Source organism: Prionailurus bengalensis, chromosome F2 (assembly GCF_016509475.1).
Source record: "Prionailurus bengalensis isolate Pbe53 chromosome F2, Fcat_Pben_1.1_paternal_pri, whole genome shotgun sequence".
Taxonomy (NCBI): domain Eukaryota; kingdom Metazoa; phylum Chordata; class Mammalia; order Carnivora; family Felidae; genus Prionailurus; species Prionailurus bengalensis.
Window position 1 is genome coordinate 46,828,437 of NC_057353.1, and position 20,688 is coordinate 46,849,124.

Sequence of the window (20,688 nt, forward strand, 5' to 3'; positions counted from 1 at the left end):
GTTTAAGCTAATTATCTTTCCAGCTTAGACACCTTACTAGTCATAAACTGGCATCATCTCAAAAAAGGTTCGTCATTTAATGACAGACATACGTTGGCTCAAGAATTCACATGGAAACGTAAAAACACATTAGGGATATTCTTCTGGCTCTTTCTCGTAAAACTAGGATACCCTTGAACTTAACAGCACGGGTTAAGAGGTTCACGGAAGAGGTTCTTCTGCCAATCCCAGCTTATCACCTATTTGCGCAAGCCAATTACAAAGAAATAAAATAGCATAACACCACTGTGCACTGTTTAAGGAATTTTTATTAAAGCAAGAATTTTATAATCCAAATTACGTTTCCTTGCTCAGTTATCAATTCTGTTATTTAAAACAGAAGTGACATTCTGAGCTATTCCACAGTAAAGAATTACAAAATTAAAGAAAGGAATGCTTTAAATTTTTGTACTTTGCTGAAAATTCTTTTTCCCAGGGTCTATAAAACATTAATTTGTTTTTATATTTTACTATTTTTTTGTGGTTTTTTTTTTTTTGTTGTTTTTAAATCAATAAGTAATCTAGGACTAGCATTATGTTTGCTAGACCTGGCATTTGCTCGGTACATAAGGTTCAAAGTTTCCTTTCCTTTTTTTATTTATTTTCTATTTTGCAATGTTTTTTTTCCATAATGTTTAAGTTTTTCGATGTTTAGATATTTTTCTTCGGTGAAGCACGAGTTTCTTTTCGTGGTCCCTGATCAATCTGTGAATGCAGGGAAAAAAAAATTATGATCATCAGACTTGCCAAGCTAGTATTTAATGATTCCAGTTGCTAAAATAAAAGTCAACAATCCTTATAAAGTGATAATAGCTGCTAGTTATTGCGATTATATTCCAGTATGCAAATGTACCAAATGTAGCGCTGTGCAAATTTCAAGTACACAGCATGCTAATGGCAAATACCAGCAACAAAAGAAGATAACCAATACTGGTACCTGTCAACAGCAAATTGAAAGCCCATGGCCAACTTCAGTGTGCAGCCTGTTTCTGTAAAGTCTTATTGGAACACAGCTGCAACTATCTGTTTACATCAGGTCTAGGAGCTCTTTCACATTAACACTGTAACAGAGTAACTGCAATAGACAACACGGCCCCCAAGGCCCAAAATATTTCCTTTCTGGTCCTTTACAGGAAAACGTCCTGTCAATCTCCGGTCTGGGCCACACAACTACATCACCCTGTTTCTTAAAGTAAAGAAGGGCACTACTAGAGGCCGGGGGCAACTGTCCTTGCTGCAACTCAAGAAAAGGTGTAAGCTATGAAAAGTCCTCTGCGAGTAAGTACACAGAAAGCCCAGCCCACTCAATCAGTAATTCAAATACACAATGTCTGACAGTGTTTGAAAAAATTCAAGTCAATACCAGGCTAACAAGTAAACTAAAATCTCCTTTAGTTTCTATTTCTACTTCTCTTTAAAAAGTCAGCAATAGGTTTGGAATACTGGTAAAAACAAATTCTTGCGACGTCTCAAAACCTACTCAAACTGGTAAGAGATAAGGAAATCAGTATGAAACTCCCCAGGGAGTAATGCTCACTTTAAACAGTTGGAACACCAGTGGCACTGTTAACTGCTTTCTGGGCAGCCTCTTTCGCTTGGTGGGCTTGTAGTACGGCTACAGCTTCATCAACCTAAAGAACAAATTGGCTCTGTGAAGGAGTCACTGGAAGAAGTTCCAATTCACAACATGTAAATGTCCAAAGGCAAACCAAACTCTTCCTCAGAGGAAAGTGGAAGGAACTGCTTTCCAGAACACATTTCAACTGTATCCATATCCTGTGGGGTTACAATCCACCACCGTCCTGGAATCATGAACCCTCTTGTGCTTCTCACGCTCTCCTCACCAAAACTCCCCCAGAGTTGAGAAACATTGGCAAACATGTCTTTCTTCACTAAGAAAACAGCACAGCCAAGAGAGCATGGATGCTGGATGTGAAACCAAGCTCTGCCATGGACTAGCTGTGTGAACAAAGGGTAGAATTTCCAAACTGTTTCCCCGTGTACAGTAAAAATGGGGATGACGGAACCACAGGTGGTCATCAGGATTTACATTTGTAATAAAACTTACAAGGTGCGTGGCTTGTATAAAGCACTTATTATTAATGTTCAAGTTTCTATAAAAAGCCCTGGAATACACTGTATAAGAAGCTGCTAGATAAATGATGAATTTAAATTACTTTAGAACGGAGAGACTCTGGAGACTCAAGCATATGAAGAAGTTCTGAATTATCAATCTCCAACAACATGCCAGTGATTTTACCAGCAAGAGTAGGGTGCATGGCTTGAATTAGAGGAAAGAGCCGCTCACCTAGGAACAAAAACATAAATTCCTTTCATCAGAAGAATAAAGCCACCTGCCAATATTAAAACTGGGTTGAAGAACCTTACTTTTGGATACAGCAAATAAATGCTAACCCCAAATCCACCATTTTGATACTGTTATCAAACAGATCAAGCTCTACCCCAAGGCAATTAAGTTGTTAAATGTGTGCTCAGTTTTTTTTTCCATTTAGTTCAAATTCCCTGTTCCCAACATGTCATGGGATCCATGGCAAGTAACACCCTATTATCCTATTCATCAAAAGCAAAATACTTAATTAAAAGCCTGGAAAGCTATCAAGAAGTTTGGCAGACACACCAAGTCAAACCAATCCCACCACCTTCACTGCCATTTTTAGGTGCAAAGCAGGGCTCTGAGTATCTCCCTCCTCTTTTCTAGCCAGTCTTTCTGTCACTAAGTGGGACAAAGGCACTTACCCAACATTTGCTTTTGCTCTTGAGGAGGGGCAGATGCCAACATGGAAGCAGTCAAAGGCTCCTGACCTTGTACATGGACAGCAGGCTAGAAAAACAGGAAAATTCCGAACTTTAAAGTACAGAAGTGATGGCACATAAAAACACTGATCACCAGAAAATCCCAAAATGATGAAGACTGCATTCTAAACATGAATAGGAGAGGCTGAGTGAATCAGCAATACAGCCCAAGTATTATAACCACACAGGATACTTCCTTCTCTACCTGGAATATTCTTTTGAGCTCTGTTTCTGTTACACTCAATGACAGTTGACAATTTTTGTCTCAGGGTCGAAAAAAGGGGGTGAGCCAAATCTCACAGACCAATCTTTATTTCGCCTTTTCTCCCTTAGGACTATGCCTAACAAAGCTCTCAAACCACACAAGCAGGTCGGGATAAGGGACGCTGAATGCTTGTCTAACTCCCACAGTATAGGGCAAATAAGACGTTTTTTCACACGGCCAATTAACGGGACACCAATTAACAAGACATTCTGGACACCTCAAGCTCTCATGATCCAGCTGTCCTATTTCTTTAACTGCAACCAAGGCCCGTCCTCTCGGCAAGAACTCGAAGACCCACCTGCTGCATGGTAACTTGCGGCTGTGCATTCAGATGCTGCTGCGGATTGCGGACCCCGGCGGCGTACTTATACTGTGGAACGGTGCGGACCGCAGGAGTGGCTGCAGCGGCAGCAGCTGCAGGACGTGGACCCATCGTCTGTGTTGACGTGTTAGCTAAAAAACGAACATGCGGGTCTGCGCTTTGACCGTGCTTTCAAAGCGGAAACCCATTTTTACAGGAAGTGTTCTGACTTACCAACACGCTGTGTGGACATGACTCGTGGAACCTGTGAAGAAGCTGGTCTCATAGTACTAAATGGTGGTCTAGGAGCGGCTGGGCGGATAGCACCGGGCATATTTTGGAATGCTGCATTTGAAGATACAGACACACGTTAACTGGGAAAAAACTCACCGAAAGCATTAAAAAACTCACTCTTTTTTAGAGTTGAGGTTTGAACAAAAGGATAAAAATGACTAAATAGAGCTACCATGTTTTAAAGCTTAGTCTCTCACTTGCCACTTGCCCGGAGAATGAGTCCATAAAAAAATTCATTCGTGTAAGAATAAGTACTTATTACTACCTGAACACGATACACAAACCTGGTTCCAAGTGCTCCTGCGATGCAGCCCTGGTCCACAGGGCAAGGCTCAAAATGCCAGGACGCTGATCCTCGCACATTGGAACAAGGTCTTTTAAAATTACTGCCTAACCAAATGTGAAATGAAGAGTTGGATCCATTCCCAAACTTGTCATAAAGGAAAATCAAATCACAGAATTTACTGCCTCCGTAAGACAGGAAGGGGGAGGCATTTTAGGATTTTGCTTAAAAAAACAAGAAACAAAAAACGCTAGGATCCCCAAAATGAACACCCATAACCCTAAATTATAAAAAAAGTCAATATACCATTGAAACAGAACAGCTTATTTGTCTCACACTTTTAGTCCAAACAATTCACAACCATACTTAAAAACCAAAGGCTTACGATGAGGTCTGGCACCCTGAGCAGTCCAGCGAGGACTTGGTCTGAGTTGAGCAATCTGGCTAGGAGGGTAGTACGCAGCACGGTTCTGAGTCTGCAGAGAGCAAACACACGCGTCCGGTAAAGAAGCAAGCAAGTGACGCAGCGAGCTCGACACTCTATAATAAACAGTCAGCAAGTCCTTACGCTCTAAGCGTTTTTTTTCAAACGTGATCGTAATTCACATGCCTTTATTTAGGGCAAAGACACTAAACGTGACCAAATATGAAAACCTGCATTAGGTTTTTGTTCTCTTCTGAAACTTACCTGTGGGATAGCTGCCATGAAGTAACCTGAAGGAGGTGCTGGCTGGTAGGGGTTGATTACAGGATTGGGCACAGCTCGGACACTTGCCATTCTCTGCATATACTGGTTAGTGAGGTGAGCCTGGCGCTCTTCTTTGCGCTGAGCTAAAGCTACATACAATGGCTTGGTGGCCACAATTCTACCATTCATTTCTGTAACTGCTTTTGTGGCTTCTTCTGGGGAGGAGAAACATACAAAACCAAACCCTTTGCTGCGACCACCCTCCATCATGACCTATTAGAAGACAAAAAGATTTAAGAAAAAGTTAATTCAAGGACAGAACAGGACGCTAAGAAAAAAGCATTATTACTAACTTGTCAATTACAGCTACTGACTCAAACACTGTTAATGCTTTCATTGTTTTCTACAATGTTTCCTTAATACCTAAATATTCAGGGCAAGCTACACACGTGGTACACCTCAGCCAAACAAAACGGGAAGTAAAGAGGTGGAGGTAGGACAGCAAATGCGGTAGGATTTTAGATAGTCAATTAAGTATTAGACCTTAAATATTAAGGTTTAAATATCTGAGTAATACATTCAGGGCCTGCTAAATTTAACTCTACCATCATTAACATTTGACTCAGCAATTCAAGTGGACAACATGCTTTACTATTCTTTGGGTGGGGTGGAGAAGCAGCTGAATCTCAGAAATAGCCACAATTCACAATTTCAAATAAAAATTTCACATTCAAGACCAAAAGGGCCATAAATATTGGCTAGAAGAAAGCTTCCAAACACTGCAAAGATCATTTAAAGGAGCAACGAGGAGACGCAAAGAACTCCTCCTTAGCCCAGCAATAAACACGTTCTACAACTACATTGAGCAGTATGGGGTAGCGTAGGAACACAGCCCAAGGATCTCACACGTAAGGGGAATAAAAGCAAAACACCAAGAAACAAACAAAAAAACTGAGCTATGGTTGCTAGAAGCAGAGAGGTGGGGGGAGAGGAAATGAAACGAAGAGGTTTTAAAAAGTATAAACTCCCAGCTATAAAATAAGTCCGGGGGATGCAATTAATGTACAGCATGGGGGACTATACTCAATAGTTCTATATCACACATTTGAAAGTTCCTGAGAGTAGATCTCAAGAGTTCTCATCATGAGAGGAAAAAGAATTATGTATAGTGACAAATATTAACTAGATTTATTATGACCGTTTCACAACACACACAAACATCGTCATTATGTTGTATACTTAATATATGTCAATTCTACCTAAAACAAGATCCTGAAACCTACCCATGCAATTATGGGAATTTAGTGTGTTAAGGTTAACATTTTAAAATAATGAAAAAATGGACCTTGCGTTATTCAATACATGGTACATTGAGAGAAATGAGAAGAATTAAGTCACAACTCTTAATTCATGTCACACTGAAAAATCAAATTGCCAGATTCTGAACATAAAATGTAAACTATAGGGAAAACAAGATGACAAAAAAAAACCCAAAGTGAAAGACTGGAGAGAATATTTGCACTATAAAACAAAATTGACATAAAATTCTCTCTAAATCAAAAGACAACCAATCTAAGTTTTTGACACTCCTCCTATATCCCAAAATACAGATGCACAGAACTTTACACACGGAGGAATTCTTGGATCACGGACATCAGAAAAAAAACACCTGGAGCAGAGGTTCTTAAAATCCCGGAATTTAGATTAAAACCACCTATTACATATTGCTGTAATTCTTAATTTCTGAGTTCAAGTACATCAATCTTTACTGCTTGGGGGGCTTGAAACTGGACTCCCCAGAATGAAGTGTTAATGAATACATATTTCCCCTGTAACAATTACAGTTTCCTGATAAATAGCTTTTAAAAAGGTATTTAGAGACTGAGAAGGCATGTGTGCAGAGGAAGGGAGAGAGAGTCCTAGGCAGGCTCCGTGCTGTCAGTGTGGAGCGTGGTGAGGGGGCTCAACCCCGTGAACCATGAAATCACAACCTGAGCAGAAATCAAGAGTCAGGCGCTTAACCGACTGAGCCACAAAGGTCCCGGTGCCCCTAAACTGCCTTCTTTAACCAGGAAAATAACGAGTTGAACAGAGTATACAGAACTACGTGTATTAATTATGTGAGGATCAATCATGAACTATGGTCAACAAATGTAGCCTTCCCCAGGAAGCATTCAGAACTCACCACCTGCAAAAAATAAACCACCAAGGCTGCATCTACTTGAGACAGAAACCTGATTTCCAGAAAAATGAAAGCCTGTTTTTTTTTGGAAGAAAAAAAACCCCTCTCTATTCATTTACAAAGTAAGACAAAAATTCCAGTAGGGGTATTAATGTGAAATTTATACATACATATCCACATGCATGGATTTTCCCTAAATGGTAAAAAAGTATCCCTATGCTTTACCTTTGCACTAGTGATTGTACCAAAAGGAGAAAACTCTTTCCGGAGACGTTCATCATCAATACCATCATCAAGATTTTTCACATAAAGGTTAACACCCTAAAAAAAAGAAAAGAGAACTGAAGGAAAAAAGAAAACCACAGTGGTACTGAAGCACACTTCCTAGTATTTTATCCCACGTTTCTTCTCCCTCCCCCCTCTCAAACCCTCCAGTTACCTGGCAGTAACTGACATGAACGTAAACTAGGTTTGCTCATCCCTGTCTTATTTTGCTTGTCAATTAAAAATGAACCTGGTATCTGGTGATCCTATCTTGCTTCATCTGTTCAAATTTGCGCTTAAGTTCCGTCTGCCGTTCCACTTTTTTCTGAGCTCGACCAACGTAAATTTGTTTTCCATTGAGCTCCTTCCCGTTCATCTCATCCACAGCCTTACAGAAATCACAAAAACTTTAATTACTAACTTGCAACGGAGAAAGAAGTTGTTTAACAATACGGAAAATGTTAGGTTATGAGAGCTAAAGGTGGATCTGTCACAAAAACTAAGTTTTGTTTGGGGAAATACCAGTTCCCAATTTATACCCTCAAAACTAATCAAATACAAGTAACTGAAAACAATACATGTAAAATAGCCACCAGAACGCATGTAAATTTCAGCAGCAGAGCAAGGAAATGTGTCATCTCCCTTCTTACTACAAAATACGGGAAACCCACACTGTCTTTAGTTAGTATATTTGAGTCTTACTTTCTGTGCATCTTCATGCCTTTCGAAGCTTACAAATCCAAAACCTTTGGATTTTCCACTTTCATCAGTCATTACTTTCACACTTAAGGCAGGTCCTAAAAAAAGTTTTTAGATGATTCAAAGGTATTTCACACATTTATACATTTCAAATTTCAACACACAAAAACAAAGCCATGAAAAAAATAAAAATTAAAAAAAAAAGTCTCTTCAAAGACCTTTTATTTGTACTAAGAAGCTAAGTACTCTATTCCCTGAAACACTCATTCCTCCTTCCATTTAAGGAGGTTATGTTTTAGGCAATTGTAAATGAGAGAGATTTTATTTTGTTCAAAACAGATTTGCTTTTTTTTTTTTAAGCCAACAACTGGTTTTTCTCAACCCTTGGCCCACTTGACTTTCAACTGGGAGTGGAGGGAATACAGGAACCTTTGGAAAGACAGAAATCACTTGGGAGAAGGTGGCACATTTTTGATGACACATGGCCCCCGTCTGCCCAAGTGAAAGACACTTAACTGAGGTGGGTGTTATCTCAGCCTGGGAGATGGGGCCAAAAAAAGGTTTCAAATCACATCTGATTACAGAGAATATGGAACAGCTACGGGCACAGGTAGATTGTTTCCTTTAAGGTACCTCTGGTCCTAATGCTGTACTTCCAATCTCTGCTTTGAGAAATAGCCAAGAAAATTATTTGACAAATTTACATATTGGTGGTCACCTCACATTAATTTGGCATAACTGGTTAATAATATCCAACTTAAGAAACAGCTTCTAATTAAAAAAGACAGATGAAACATACAAAACCATTCACTAAAGAGAATTTAAAGATGCAAGACACAATTTACCTTTGTGCAAAAGGACAAGTTTTTTGCTCAAAGGAGCAGTGGGTTCAATGTGGTATGTTAGATCGGCAATAAAAAATTACATTTCCTAATTCTGTATCATTTGAGGTGCTCAAAAAAAAAAAGCCACCTATTTAATAAGTTCAACAAATGATAAGGAAAAGCAAATCACCTGCAAAAGCATTCAATTTAAAGTCCATCCTCTGATCAGTCACACAACTATCTAAAGTGAGGCTGGTTACACTTCGCTGACTTAAAATTTAATGAAGTTAATTTTGAAATGCAAGGAACAAATAGTTTAAGATCCCATGGATTCAGAAGGCCATCCCAAGGAGATATCACGGGAAAATCAGGATCTCTGGCTTTGTCTTTGAATGTCATGGTTTCAAATTGCTCAAACACGAGGCTTTTAAGACTGGCCAAATACCCTAAAGCTGGCCAGCTTTCCTGTCCCCTAACTAAGGACTGCATTCTGACCTAAGTTGGCTGTGTCGTGTGCATGCCTCTGATGAGATGGGATCTGTACGTGCATAAATCCAGCACAACTTCTTACTGTAGCATAACCTTTTAAACTCTGTTCCAATTATGCAGTCACACCTTACTGTGCTAATAACAACACTATTAACCTTTATTTATATACTACTTTGTAGTATAATGGACTATCAGTAGTTTGATCCACATAATGACAGTTACTTTTAAGTACCATATTAAGTTTCATTTCATTTACTTTAGTATAAAGTATTAGCCAAAACTAATGTTGAGCAATTACTCAGAACTTTGAGTGTAAAAATTTAATTCAGACACATTACCAAACTTGCCAAAGAGATCCTTAAGGCGCTCATCATCCATATCTTCTCCAAAATTCTTGATGTAAACATTGGTGAACTCTTTTGCCCTAGCTCCGAGTTCTGCTTCTCGTTCTTTACGAGACTTAAATCGTCCAACAAATCTAATAAAATATGTAAGGACTATAAAATTAGGTTCTATTTTATTAAGTTCAGATTAATTAAGCCTGATGGTTGATTCTGTAATTGTTATTGATAATTTCAGAATCTCTAATAAAGAGCACACGATAAAACAAGAAGTGCCTTAAGTGAAAAAAAATGGAAGCATAAAAGAACAAACCTCTTAACTACAATAAAAAAGGAAGCATTTTTCTTCATACACACTCCTCTCCCTTCCTTCTAGCTAACCCAGGGTTAAAGAGATCATGCCTAGCAATATAAAGGAGTGGGGGGTAACACATGCACCACACCAAGGAAAAGACCTAAAACCTTTCGTCAATGCTATTTCCAAGTGGCCCCTGTGCATTTTTTGTAATCTCCTAAAAGGAAAATTTATACTTCTGAATTTTGTACTCTTAACACCTAACACCTTCGCAAATTTTCTTTGCAGCATTATCGACTGAATGTTTTAAAATTTTAGTTTTCCCTAAAAGTAGGGCATGTCCTTAAAGAATATTGTAATAGACACCAAAGCAAAAAGCCATCTCCCATTAATACCACCCAAATCGTGACTGACTTAGTCCCTAAGTCCTTTTGCTTTAATGGACATACCTGTGACTTTGTTCCTTAACCTTCCCCACCCCACTCATTCGGCAGTGCTTCTCCTTGCTATCAGTTTTACAAACACTCCCAACAGGAGCATAATACTCCACTGCGGACATCACAACTTTCTGCTTTTGTAAATAATGCTGGAACTTAATGAGCCTTTCTGTTATTTCTTAGGATAGATTTGCAGCAATCGCAGTAGTTCAAAAAGCCTATAAGTGACCTTAAGTTTACATACACAAACGGCTTTCCAAAAGGATTACTTCACACTCAAAAGAGCAATAAGTTATTGAATCTAGACCCCCACCGATGCTGGACATTCTTCTTCCCACCCCCCCAAGCATGTGGACAAACTGTAAGATTCTTATCTTCCAATACTAATGATGCTAAATATTTCTCTCATTTAAAGATGTTCTACTTCAAAAATAAATAATGATGCACTACTTCTAAGAATTAGCCTTTGTAAATTGTTCATATCGAGCAACTGCTGGTTTCTTAGACTTAGATGGGTTCTTTACACCTTACCAAGTCTTTCCTTAATCATGCAGGGACACAAAATTCAAATAGGTTAACACCATGTGCATCACGTGCATGATCCCTTCATGTACAGACTGACCATACCACTTGACGAGGTGACCACATTTTAAGAGTGATGCAGTTTAAGGTGTTCTAAGAACAACCAGACCCAATATGCATGCTATCACTGCAGTTTACACAGCAATGTGAACTCAGATCATTTACAGTATGGTCTTACAGTTGAATTTGCCTGGATAATTAAACAAAATCGACTGGCGTGGAGGATAAAAAATTTAAGATGTAATTTCTTTGGGCTCACAAAATCTGCAATTTTAACCTGCAGCAAAAATAGTCTCAGAGGTTTTATCAGTGCTATTGTATAAAAAGTTAGCAACTTTTAAAAACAAGTTTATTTTCAGGAATGATTAGTTATGAAGATTTCCGGTTTAATTCCACTTTATCTTTAGATGGGTGGGGGGGCGGGGTCACAAGGTTAAAAAAAAACAAACCAAAAAGCCCCCCAAAACCCAAACCTTTAAACTTCATCAATAAATTGTAGTAGTAAGGCCAAGTAAAGAGCCAACTTAAGCTCTGAATTTAGACCACTGGGTTTGTATCCCAGCTCATCTGTCAAACCAGCAGGTTAACACAGGCAAATTATTTCAGCCTCAGTTTCCTCAAATGTAAAATAGGTCAATGATCACCTCAGGAATTATGATTAAGTTTGTTTGGATTCCTAGTTTTTTCACTATGCACTTATTCTGAAAAAGTTTCTTATCTCAGTATACCTATCTTCATTTTCTTTTTGGCTTGAATGCTGACCAATCACATTAATTCACCGTTATTTGTATGTTACAACAAATCAGAAAAGACAATTACAAAACCTACCAAGATGTGGTTTATTAACTTTCACTCCAGCTCTAGCTCTTTACGAACACAAATATACTAACTTGTAAGATGAATTGAACTATTAAAAACAGATTTGAAATATGATTAACTATTTATACTTACACTTTGCGATCATTTAGAAGCATCCCATTCATTTTTTCAATAGCTCTTTCAGCTGCTTCCTGTGTCTCAAAATGTACAAATCCATAACCTTTGGAACCATTTTCATCACAAACCACCTAGGGAAAAACGGATACCAATTTTTCATTACTTGCTATTGATTTAGCATTTTTTCCCCCAGTGTTCAGAGAGAACTTGTCAGCCTCCTAGCCTGGGTTACTTGGGAAATAAAGCTACCTATGTAGTATGGTTACTCTTTTAAGGAATAAACTACGAGAAGCTAAAACACTGTAAATGTTTACCTGTCAGTTTGGCTTACCTTACATGAAAGGATGTTACCAAAAGCAGAAAATGTATCATACAGTGCTTTATTATCAATGGATTTGTCCAAATTTTTAATGAATATGTTGCCCACTCCACTTTTGCGAAGTGATGGATCACGCTGAGACCACATGATGCGTACTGGCTTGCCCTTTATAACATCAAAATTCATGGTGTCCAAAGCACGCTCCGCTGCAGGAAAGACATGTTCAGAGTGAATATTACTTCGAAACATTTTCAGGCTACTAAAAATTATATAAATCATTGGGGGGGGGGGCAGTGCCTCTACTTCTTTAAACTTCAAGATGGCTGGACCTTGCCTCACACTGGTCTAGATTTAAATTGTATAAGGCAAAAAAAAGAATTATCAGAAATTTCCCATCTCCCATGTTACTAGATGACCTATTACTAATAAGGTATTTCTGAAACAATTTTTAACTGCCATAATTTAAAATCACCTTTTTGTTCCTACTCAATATAAAACCACGATACCTCCGCATACAATCTACTTAATAAGCAATATAAAAGATATTAGGCAATTATAAATTATCCAGACTCAACAGTTTTTACATTTTCAAGCATTTCAATGCCTTCCCTTATTGTCAAAATCAATCTTTTCGTTCCTTACCACAGTCAATATTATATAAAAATTAGTCCATCAAAAAAAAAAAAAATTCCTGGATGGGGGGGGGGTAGGTGTGATTTCAGGAAATCATGGCCCAACCTCCTATTGCCATATTAAACAAAAAAAAAAGCTACATCCATTCAGATCCAGATTTGAATCCATCTTTCAAAAACTAATCCGATGTTGGGCATACTTAGCTCTATACTGAATACAGAATTTTTGGAATACCAGGTCTACAATATTCACAATTCACTAACACTCTGACACATAAAACCAATTCTTTCTTTAGTCACCGATTTATTAATCATTTAATCCATTATTCCTAGATAGTGCTAGAATATTTCAAAATCTACCCTATGATCTCAGGGTCTTTGAAGGACTGAATTATGTCCACCTCTACCATGAAGCACTTATCGAGACTTTCCATGGAAAAATGTATTCTAAGTAAAAAAAAAAATTAATCCTAAAAGAAAAAATATAGTCCATCTGAAGTCCTGAAACACCAGTTTCTACAAATTCCATGCCAATGTAACTGGAAAATTATTGAGAGGACAAATTTTCCGGCCACTTCTTTTTATAAATGAAAGCTCCAGTTTCTAGAAGATAGTGACAATCAGCTGTCAGCTCATTATCAATTGACCACACCTACTCAGCTCCCCTAGTTTTTTAGCTGACTTTGCTTGAGCGTCTTTCGAATGAGTCACCTCTTCCTGTTAAATTGGAAACTGGTCACTTTTGGAAGCTATTCTACAAGTTCATCAGTGTTGCAGTAAATAGGAAAAGAAAGAGAAAACCACTGGAGTAACTAGAAAGACGGTAATTTGTACTGAAACCAAATAAATGGAAGATGAAAAAATGCTATTTTCTTTTGAGCAGTTACGGTACTGGTCTACGGAATAGACTGAGAATACAGGCAGTGTACTGTAACCATGGTAACCTGAAGTTCAACTTTTCAAATCACAAGAAATTCTAAAAAGTGGGTTTTTTTTGTTTTAAAATTGTTAAACTGAGACCAAGTAACAGCCATTTCCAAAACTTACATTTTATGGTCTTCAGGGTTTGTTCAAGTTTTCTCTATGGACTCTAAATTGTGATTACCTGCCCCAAAGTTATTTCCCCTAATTTTTATCTTTCATTCAGTGGCAAACCTTGTCCAGGGTCGGGAAGAATTGTTATGGAGGGGTATTTGGAGCTCCTGCTTACAGAGCCAAAGGGCAGGAAAGCTGCAGTGCAGTTTTACAACTTCTGGCTCTGGGTCACTATGCCTACCTCAAATCTCGCTATTACCTTCACTTGGTAAACAGCTGATCATTAAGTAACTTCAGTTCTGAGTGAATAAAATAAAAATTTAAAAGCCAACTCCCTGTAATTTGTATTACTTAACATGTATCCAAGCAGCTTGGGGAAAAAAAACAAGTTGGGCCATAAAGTCAACTGAAGCTGACTTTTAGAAGTCAACTTTTAGAAGTCATACATCCAGATATGAAAGAAAATCCTGGTAACTCATCACCACGCCACATTATCTTATCGGTTTGCCAAACTGTTTTTGTGAATGGTTTAACTTCAAAATAAAAATACAAGGTTAGCCACATTTCTCTCCATGAATTTCAATCTTATTCTCATCTGTTATTTTGTGCAATTTCCCATAATGTACGGATATTCTGGACCACTTTAAAAAACAAACCTTTACTACCTGAATGCTACTAAGTATAATGGTCCAGTCCACACTACACTTGTAAGTAAACAGTTCACAGCCAAAATTGGTGAATACGTTCTAAGGAAAACCTCTCAAAAGCACAGGAAAAAAAAAAAACATTCTGAACAAATTACCAGTATTATGAAACTAATTTGGATAAAACATTCAAAATGACCCACACTGCTTGAGCAAACAGTTGATTTCAAAAGGGCCATACTCCGCAACCTCTGCTTCTACCATTCTGCTGTTCGTATTAGAGTGAGAAATGCTTGAACTCGGGGAAACCCCCAAACGCGTGTCTCATCTGGTAATTTACATCTCTAGAGCCACTGGTCACTGACAAGTGATTAAGAACGGATTCAGAAACCCAAGGACCACCACATCACCAAATTAACTTTATTCTAAGGCCCTGTGGCTCCCCCAGGCGATTGGGCCAGTAGCAGAAACAGGCCTCGGGCCTGTGAGGTTACAGGGTTCAACACGTGGTATTTTTCGAGCACCGAATCGCACTTCCTGCGGGTCCTGGGGCGCCGGCAAGAGCCCGGGTGGTGGGAGCGCCTTCACCTATTACCGGAGAAGGGGACTCGACTCCCGACGCCCCAGAATCCCGCAGCTACTGGCGGGAGCGCGGTGGAAGAACCCAATCTCACCCAACCTCCCGGCGCGTCATCACCCTAAAGTTTGAGAGCGGCTGAGGCCGAGAAAATGGTCGCAAAGGAGGAAGTGGCCAGGCGTGCGGCTGCCGGCAGCGCGGGTCCCCGCGGGCACCGGGAGCGGGGGTCCCGGCGCCCGAGCGTCTCCCCGCCGGCCGTGGGGGGCTGACATGCCCTCCCGCCCCCCTCCCCCGGGCCCGTCGGCCTAGCCAGCCCGCCGCCGCCTGCGCCTCATGGCCGCCCGCCCGCCCGCCGGGCCCGGCTCTCACCGTCCGCCGGCTGCTGGAAGTTCACATACGCGTAGCCCAAGGAGCGGCGGGTGATCATGTCCCTGCAGACCCGGATGGAGAGGATGGGCCCGGCCGGGCTGAACTTCTCGTAGAGCATCGCCTCGGTCACGTCGGGGTGTAGGTCCCCCACGTAGAGCGAGGCCATGGGGTAGCTGGGGGCGCTGGGGTTCATCTCGGCACGGCTGCCCGCAGGGCCACAGGCCGCGACCTTTCCGTGAGAGGAGGAGAGCGAGTGCTGGGGCCGGGGGCCGGAGCCGGGGGGAGGGGAGCGGGGGCAAGCGCAGAGGGACAAAAATCAACCGGAATCGAAAACTACTCAACGGCCGCAGAACGGGGTCGATCGGCTGCCGCTGGCTGCTGGCTGCTGGCTGCCGGCTGAGGAGCGAGGGTGGCGGTGTCGGGTCCAGGCAGCGGGAAGGCCTCGGTCTCTTGGTTCCTTCTTGGAGCTGCTGCGGGGCCGCGGGCGGGCGGGCGGGTCGGTCTCGGCTGCTTCACCGGGTTATTTTATAAAAGAGGAAGAAAAAAAAATAAAAGTCTCCGGCGGGGGAGACGCGGATTTTTTGTTAATTTTTTTTGGGTTTTTTAAAAGATTTTTTTAGATTTTTTTTGGGTTTTTTTAATAATAAATGTGTGTTCCGAGCCCGGAGCACACACTCCGCACTCTCAGCACTAACCGCCGGGGAGAAGGGGAAGCACCGCCTCCTGCACCCTCTACTTATACCCCCCGCCGCACTCGCCCCGCCCCCGCGCGTCTGACGCCAGGGCCCTACGCGAGCGTCAGCGCCGGAGGAGGAGGAGAAAAGGAGGCGAGGGGGAGGAGGGAAAAGAAAACAGGAGGAGGAAAGAGCAGAGAGGAAGGGAGAGGTGGCGGCGGCGGCTGCTGCGGGTGTGGGGGTGGGGCTGGGGCGGAGGGGCGGGGCTTCTGCGCAAGCGCCGCGGCCGAGGGGCGGGGCCTGTGCTGCGTAGGGTTCGCGGGGGAGGGGAGGGCTGGCTCGCGAGCGGCTCTCAGAGGAGTCGGGTTGGGACGGCCTCTCTTTCCACACACCCCGCCCCCACCTCCACCCCGGAGAAGCGTTAACCCGTCACTGCGGCGGTGGGCGGTGCGCGGGGCTTCCGGGTTCCTAGGCGCTAACCACCCCCCACGTGCACGGCCGTCAGGGCCTTTCCCGCCGTGGCCCGCCCTGTTCCGCTCGCCCCCGCCGCGGAGGGACGCCGGGCGCAGGTGGGCCGGCGTGGTCCCTTCCAGACCCAGTTTCTGAAACGTGCGTGAAAGGAGCCGGGGCTGGCTCCCCTTTCTCCTACCCGGACCGCACTACGAGTCCCAGCGGGCAGCGCCGCCACGCGCGTCGGCCGCGGAAGCGGTGCCTGCTGGGAGCTGGAGTCCCCAACGGCCGAGGCGCTCGCTGACTCCCAACTGGCCGCCCGCTCGGGGACCCCCAACCGTCCTGGCGCTTGATCCCGGTCGCCGCCCCGCGGTGCTTCCAGTAGAGGCGGGGGGGGGGGGGGGGGGGGGGAGGTGAGGAGGGGAGGGGTCTTTGGGCTTCTCGTCCCCTGGTTTCCGAGTCCTGGACTCACCTCGGTCTCCACCGGACGCTGCCGTTAGTCAAAGTGGCTTTAATCTGGGAAAACTGTTTCGGTGTCTTTGTCCGCTTCCCTTTTTAAAGAATCGTGATCACTATTAACTTGAGTTGCTGGGTTGGAGTCATTGATTCGTGCTATTTCTCGTTGAAATTAGAAGTAGAATACAGGACTCAAGGAAAATTAGTGTTTTTCCGTAAAGTAGGAGTCTCACTTTCGTACATAGCACAGACCCTCAAGCAGGCAACATTAGGAATAGTTTCAACGCAGTATTGCAAATGTTTAAAACAATTTTATACATTAATTTTGGACTTTAATAGAAATGCCGAATTTAATAAATTGATGGCCATAAAAAAATACCAGTTTATAGGAATGACATTAGGTCAACATTCAAATTCCCACTTTAAAGTAGTAACGTACTTTACAGTTTTTAAAGCACTTGCATAAACATCCTATCATTTGTTCCCTACAGCAATCTTGTGTGGGTGGTGGAGCACGTAGTAATAATTTTATTTTACTGTTAAGGGAACAATCTCAACTTAAATGATTGCCCAATTTATTCTTTAATTCAATAAACTCTAATGCATGCCAGATACATTGCCAGGTGTGGACTGGGTGCTTTATTTTCATTCAATTAAAATTTAAACCAGCAGAATCCCACATGAGTGGTATTTTGCCCCTATCTTGGTAGGAAGATAATATTTTTGAAAAACACGCTGCCTCATGTGCCTTATTAGGCAAAAGAGCAAAACTTTGGATTGTGCATTAGGGAGACACATCTATTACCATTCAATCTATTAGAACTCTGGTTAAATCAATCCATCAATATATTTATTGAACGCCTACTGAGTGGAGAGTACTGTATCTGTAAATAAGGAAGATACGTGACAGATAAAGACAAATTCCTGTCCTCAAGAAGCTTATGAAGAGCTCTCCAGTAATTGTAAATATCAGTGTTAAAATCAGTACAATAAACATCCAATCCCAGCATTTTGTCTGCCTGTGACAATTCTCTATTAGATTCTAAATTTGTTTTTTTTAAATGAGAGTGGAAATTCCATTATTGTGCTTTGAAAGAAAACATAACTTCATTTTAATATTTCTATTAAATTACAGATAATAGAAAACAGGGATAAAAGAAGAGGTGTACTCAAAGGAGGGTGAAGGGAGGTCACCTCCAAAAACTTGGAAATTGGTCTACAGCAAGAATTAAAACTACCCAAAACCATATACAATTATTAAGATTATCTGGGGGCTTTTACATAATATTTCTGGTAAAGGAAGATGAGGGTACAGCTTGGTGGACCTCAACTAAAAGATGATTGTAAATAACAAGGATGAAAAAAAAGGTCTGCTTAGTAGAGTCTAGAAAATTTTTTCGGAGAGCAAGAGTTTGACAAGAGTGAAGTTTGTACTTCAGTCATTGGAAAGAGCTCACTCTCAGGTTTCACTAGAACCTGTATTAAATCTCAAAAGATGGGCCCTTGGGTGGCTAAGTGGGTAAGTGGGTAAGCGTCCGACTCCTGGTTTTGGCTCAGGTCATGATCTTGTGGTTTGTGAGAGTGAGCCCCATCATGGGCCCTGCACTGATAGCGTGGAACCTGCTTGGGATTCTCTCTCCCCCCTTCACTCTGCTCCTCCCTCTCTGCTCCTCGCATGCGCTCTCTCTTAAAATAAATAACTCTCAAAAGACTTCTCTGTTACAAAGCCATTTTGAATAAGCAACTTACTAATTGATAAGTCCAATTAACAGTTGAGCCTCCAGGGCACCTTGACACAGGAAATGGATGTCCTACATGGTAGACAAAAGTATTGTAATCACTGGAAAAATGTATCAATTCTTTGTGGATTAATAAGCACTTTGGGAAGGAAGCTGGTCAATCAGGACTTCTGTGCAGCTGTCGTTCGTGACAACCAGTGGATGTCGTTCTATTTTAGGGAGGTAGAGTTGAGTGTTTGCAAGGGAGATTACAAGCAAAGTCCACCCCTGAGGGGAGGGAACGACTAGAATCGAGAGAGGGAGTCAGATCCTATTTCAAGAGGAAACAGGAGTGGGATCTGGAATTGGAACCAAGAACCTGTTCCATTGATCCACCGATCACCTATTTCCCTTTATTTCCAACGAGCTCCTCTCTCTCAGATTAGAAACCCGTCTTTCTGATCAAAAAATCAAACTAGGGGCACCTGGGTGGCTCAGTTGGTGAGCATCCGACTTCGGCTCAGGTCATGATCTCGTGGTCTGTGAGTTCGAGCCCCCGCAAGTCAGGCTCTGTGCTGACAGCTCTGAGCCTGGAGCCTGCTTCACATTCTGTGTCTCCCTCTCTCTCTGCCCCTCCCCCACTCATGCTCCATCTCTCTCTCTCTCTCTCTCTCTCTCTGTCTCTCAAAAATAAACATAAAAAAATTTTTTTAATCAAACTTTCCCTTAATGACATATTCCTCTCTAAGAAGGCAAGCTTCCTATTTCCACGTCTTGTTTCTCCTTAATTCGTCAACCAACTATGATATGTCTCTCACCTCCATACCACACTCACTCAATCTGCCCTGCCAATGATCCCTCCTCTCTTTGGCAAATCCAGTGGATTCTCTTGAGGTCCATTTGCTCGTCATTTGTAGGATCTGACCCTGTTTCGCTCCTTCTCTTTTTTGAAACCTACTCTCTTGGCTTCTGAGCTACAACTCTCCTGGTTCTGTCCAGCTCTCAGACTGTCCCTCATCTCATCACCCTTCCCTGACCACGAGACTGGGCTGGGTACCCTTCCTTTGGGCTTTAGCCTGACCACCTCTCTGCCACTGCATTTACCCTGTTATGTTAAGAGAGTCTATTTATGAGCTATCTCCCCAGACAGTGGTAAACTCCAAAATAAGTTGTAAGGTCTAAAAGACAGCCAATGTCCTATTTATCTAGATTCCTACCAGGGAGCGTGAAGCCAGGCACGTTGGAGGTGACTTTTTTTTGTATCCTAACTTCAGGGACAAGGCCAGATGGGCTTGTGGACGGAGCACATAGGGGTGAATAGGGAGATCTCAACCTGAAGTCCACATGGGATGGGCACCTAGGGCTTGTTCAACTCCAGATCTTTTGGCCTGCTGTACCACTTTCAAACTCCATAGGCTACTGAAGGGAGTATTTCCTAACATACTGGCTGAGCTTAAAGGTAGTAGACTGTGAGTATCCAGAGTCAAGCAAGCAGGGACAATGACTGCTGGGGGAAAGAACTTTCTGGACCTCCAAAGCTGAGGACATTATACAGTATGACTGACTTTTCACGGTACGATCACTTCTGTTAGAGGAAGTCAAGGCTATGAATAAAAGGCAGAAAACAGAATATTTGTCAATTCCCTTCGACTTTTTGATTCACTACTCTTTTTTCTCTCCCATCATTTCTTTTTGGTCTTAAAAAAATGTGCTATGTTTATCTGGCTTGCCTGTGTATATCTAATTTTAGATTGCAAGCTGTGGGGCAGAATAATGTCTTTATATGTGCAGCATCTCACTGTGGATGCCTGAGAATGTCTAATGACATCAACATCATTCAATTAACCTATAAAAATAAAATAAAATGTAAAGTACTCCAGAGAACTTGTTCACTGGAACTTCACCAGAGATTTATAAATGATTTTCAGCAATATCCAGATATATTCAGAATATATCTAGAATAATTTATAGTATTTCATGTAATGTATGACAAATAAAAGTTGACTGACCTTATAAGACCTTTAGGTATTACCGTGAGATTTCGTTGAGATGAATAATGAAATATAGCAGCCCTCTCCCAC

At 41.7% G+C, this 20,688-nt stretch overlaps 1 protein-coding gene across 1 annotated transcript; it reads right to left on the reverse strand.

The window, feature by feature from the left end:
* Positions 1–290: 290 nt before the first annotated feature.
* PABPC1 (poly(A) binding protein cytoplasmic 1) lies at positions 291–16,213 on the reverse strand. The gene is made up of 16 exons (XM_043601478.1): positions 15,652–16,213; positions 15,310–15,538; positions 12,065–12,258; positions 11,749–11,864; positions 9,481–9,620; positions 7,833–7,927; positions 7,381–7,518; positions 7,092–7,187; positions 4,685–4,957; positions 4,382–4,472; positions 3,654–3,764; positions 3,417–3,571; positions 2,797–2,881; positions 2,217–2,347; positions 1,577–1,670; positions 291–744 (listed from the first exon to the last, which is right to left on the reverse strand). The coding sequence occupies exons 2-15, from the start codon at positions 15,500–15,502 to the stop codon at positions 1,578–1,580; spliced, it is 1,911 nt and encodes a 636-aa protein (XP_043457413.1). The 5' UTR covers positions 15,503–15,538; positions 15,652–16,213; the 3' UTR covers positions 291–744; position 1,577.
* Positions 16,214–20,688: the final 4,475 nt, after the last annotated feature.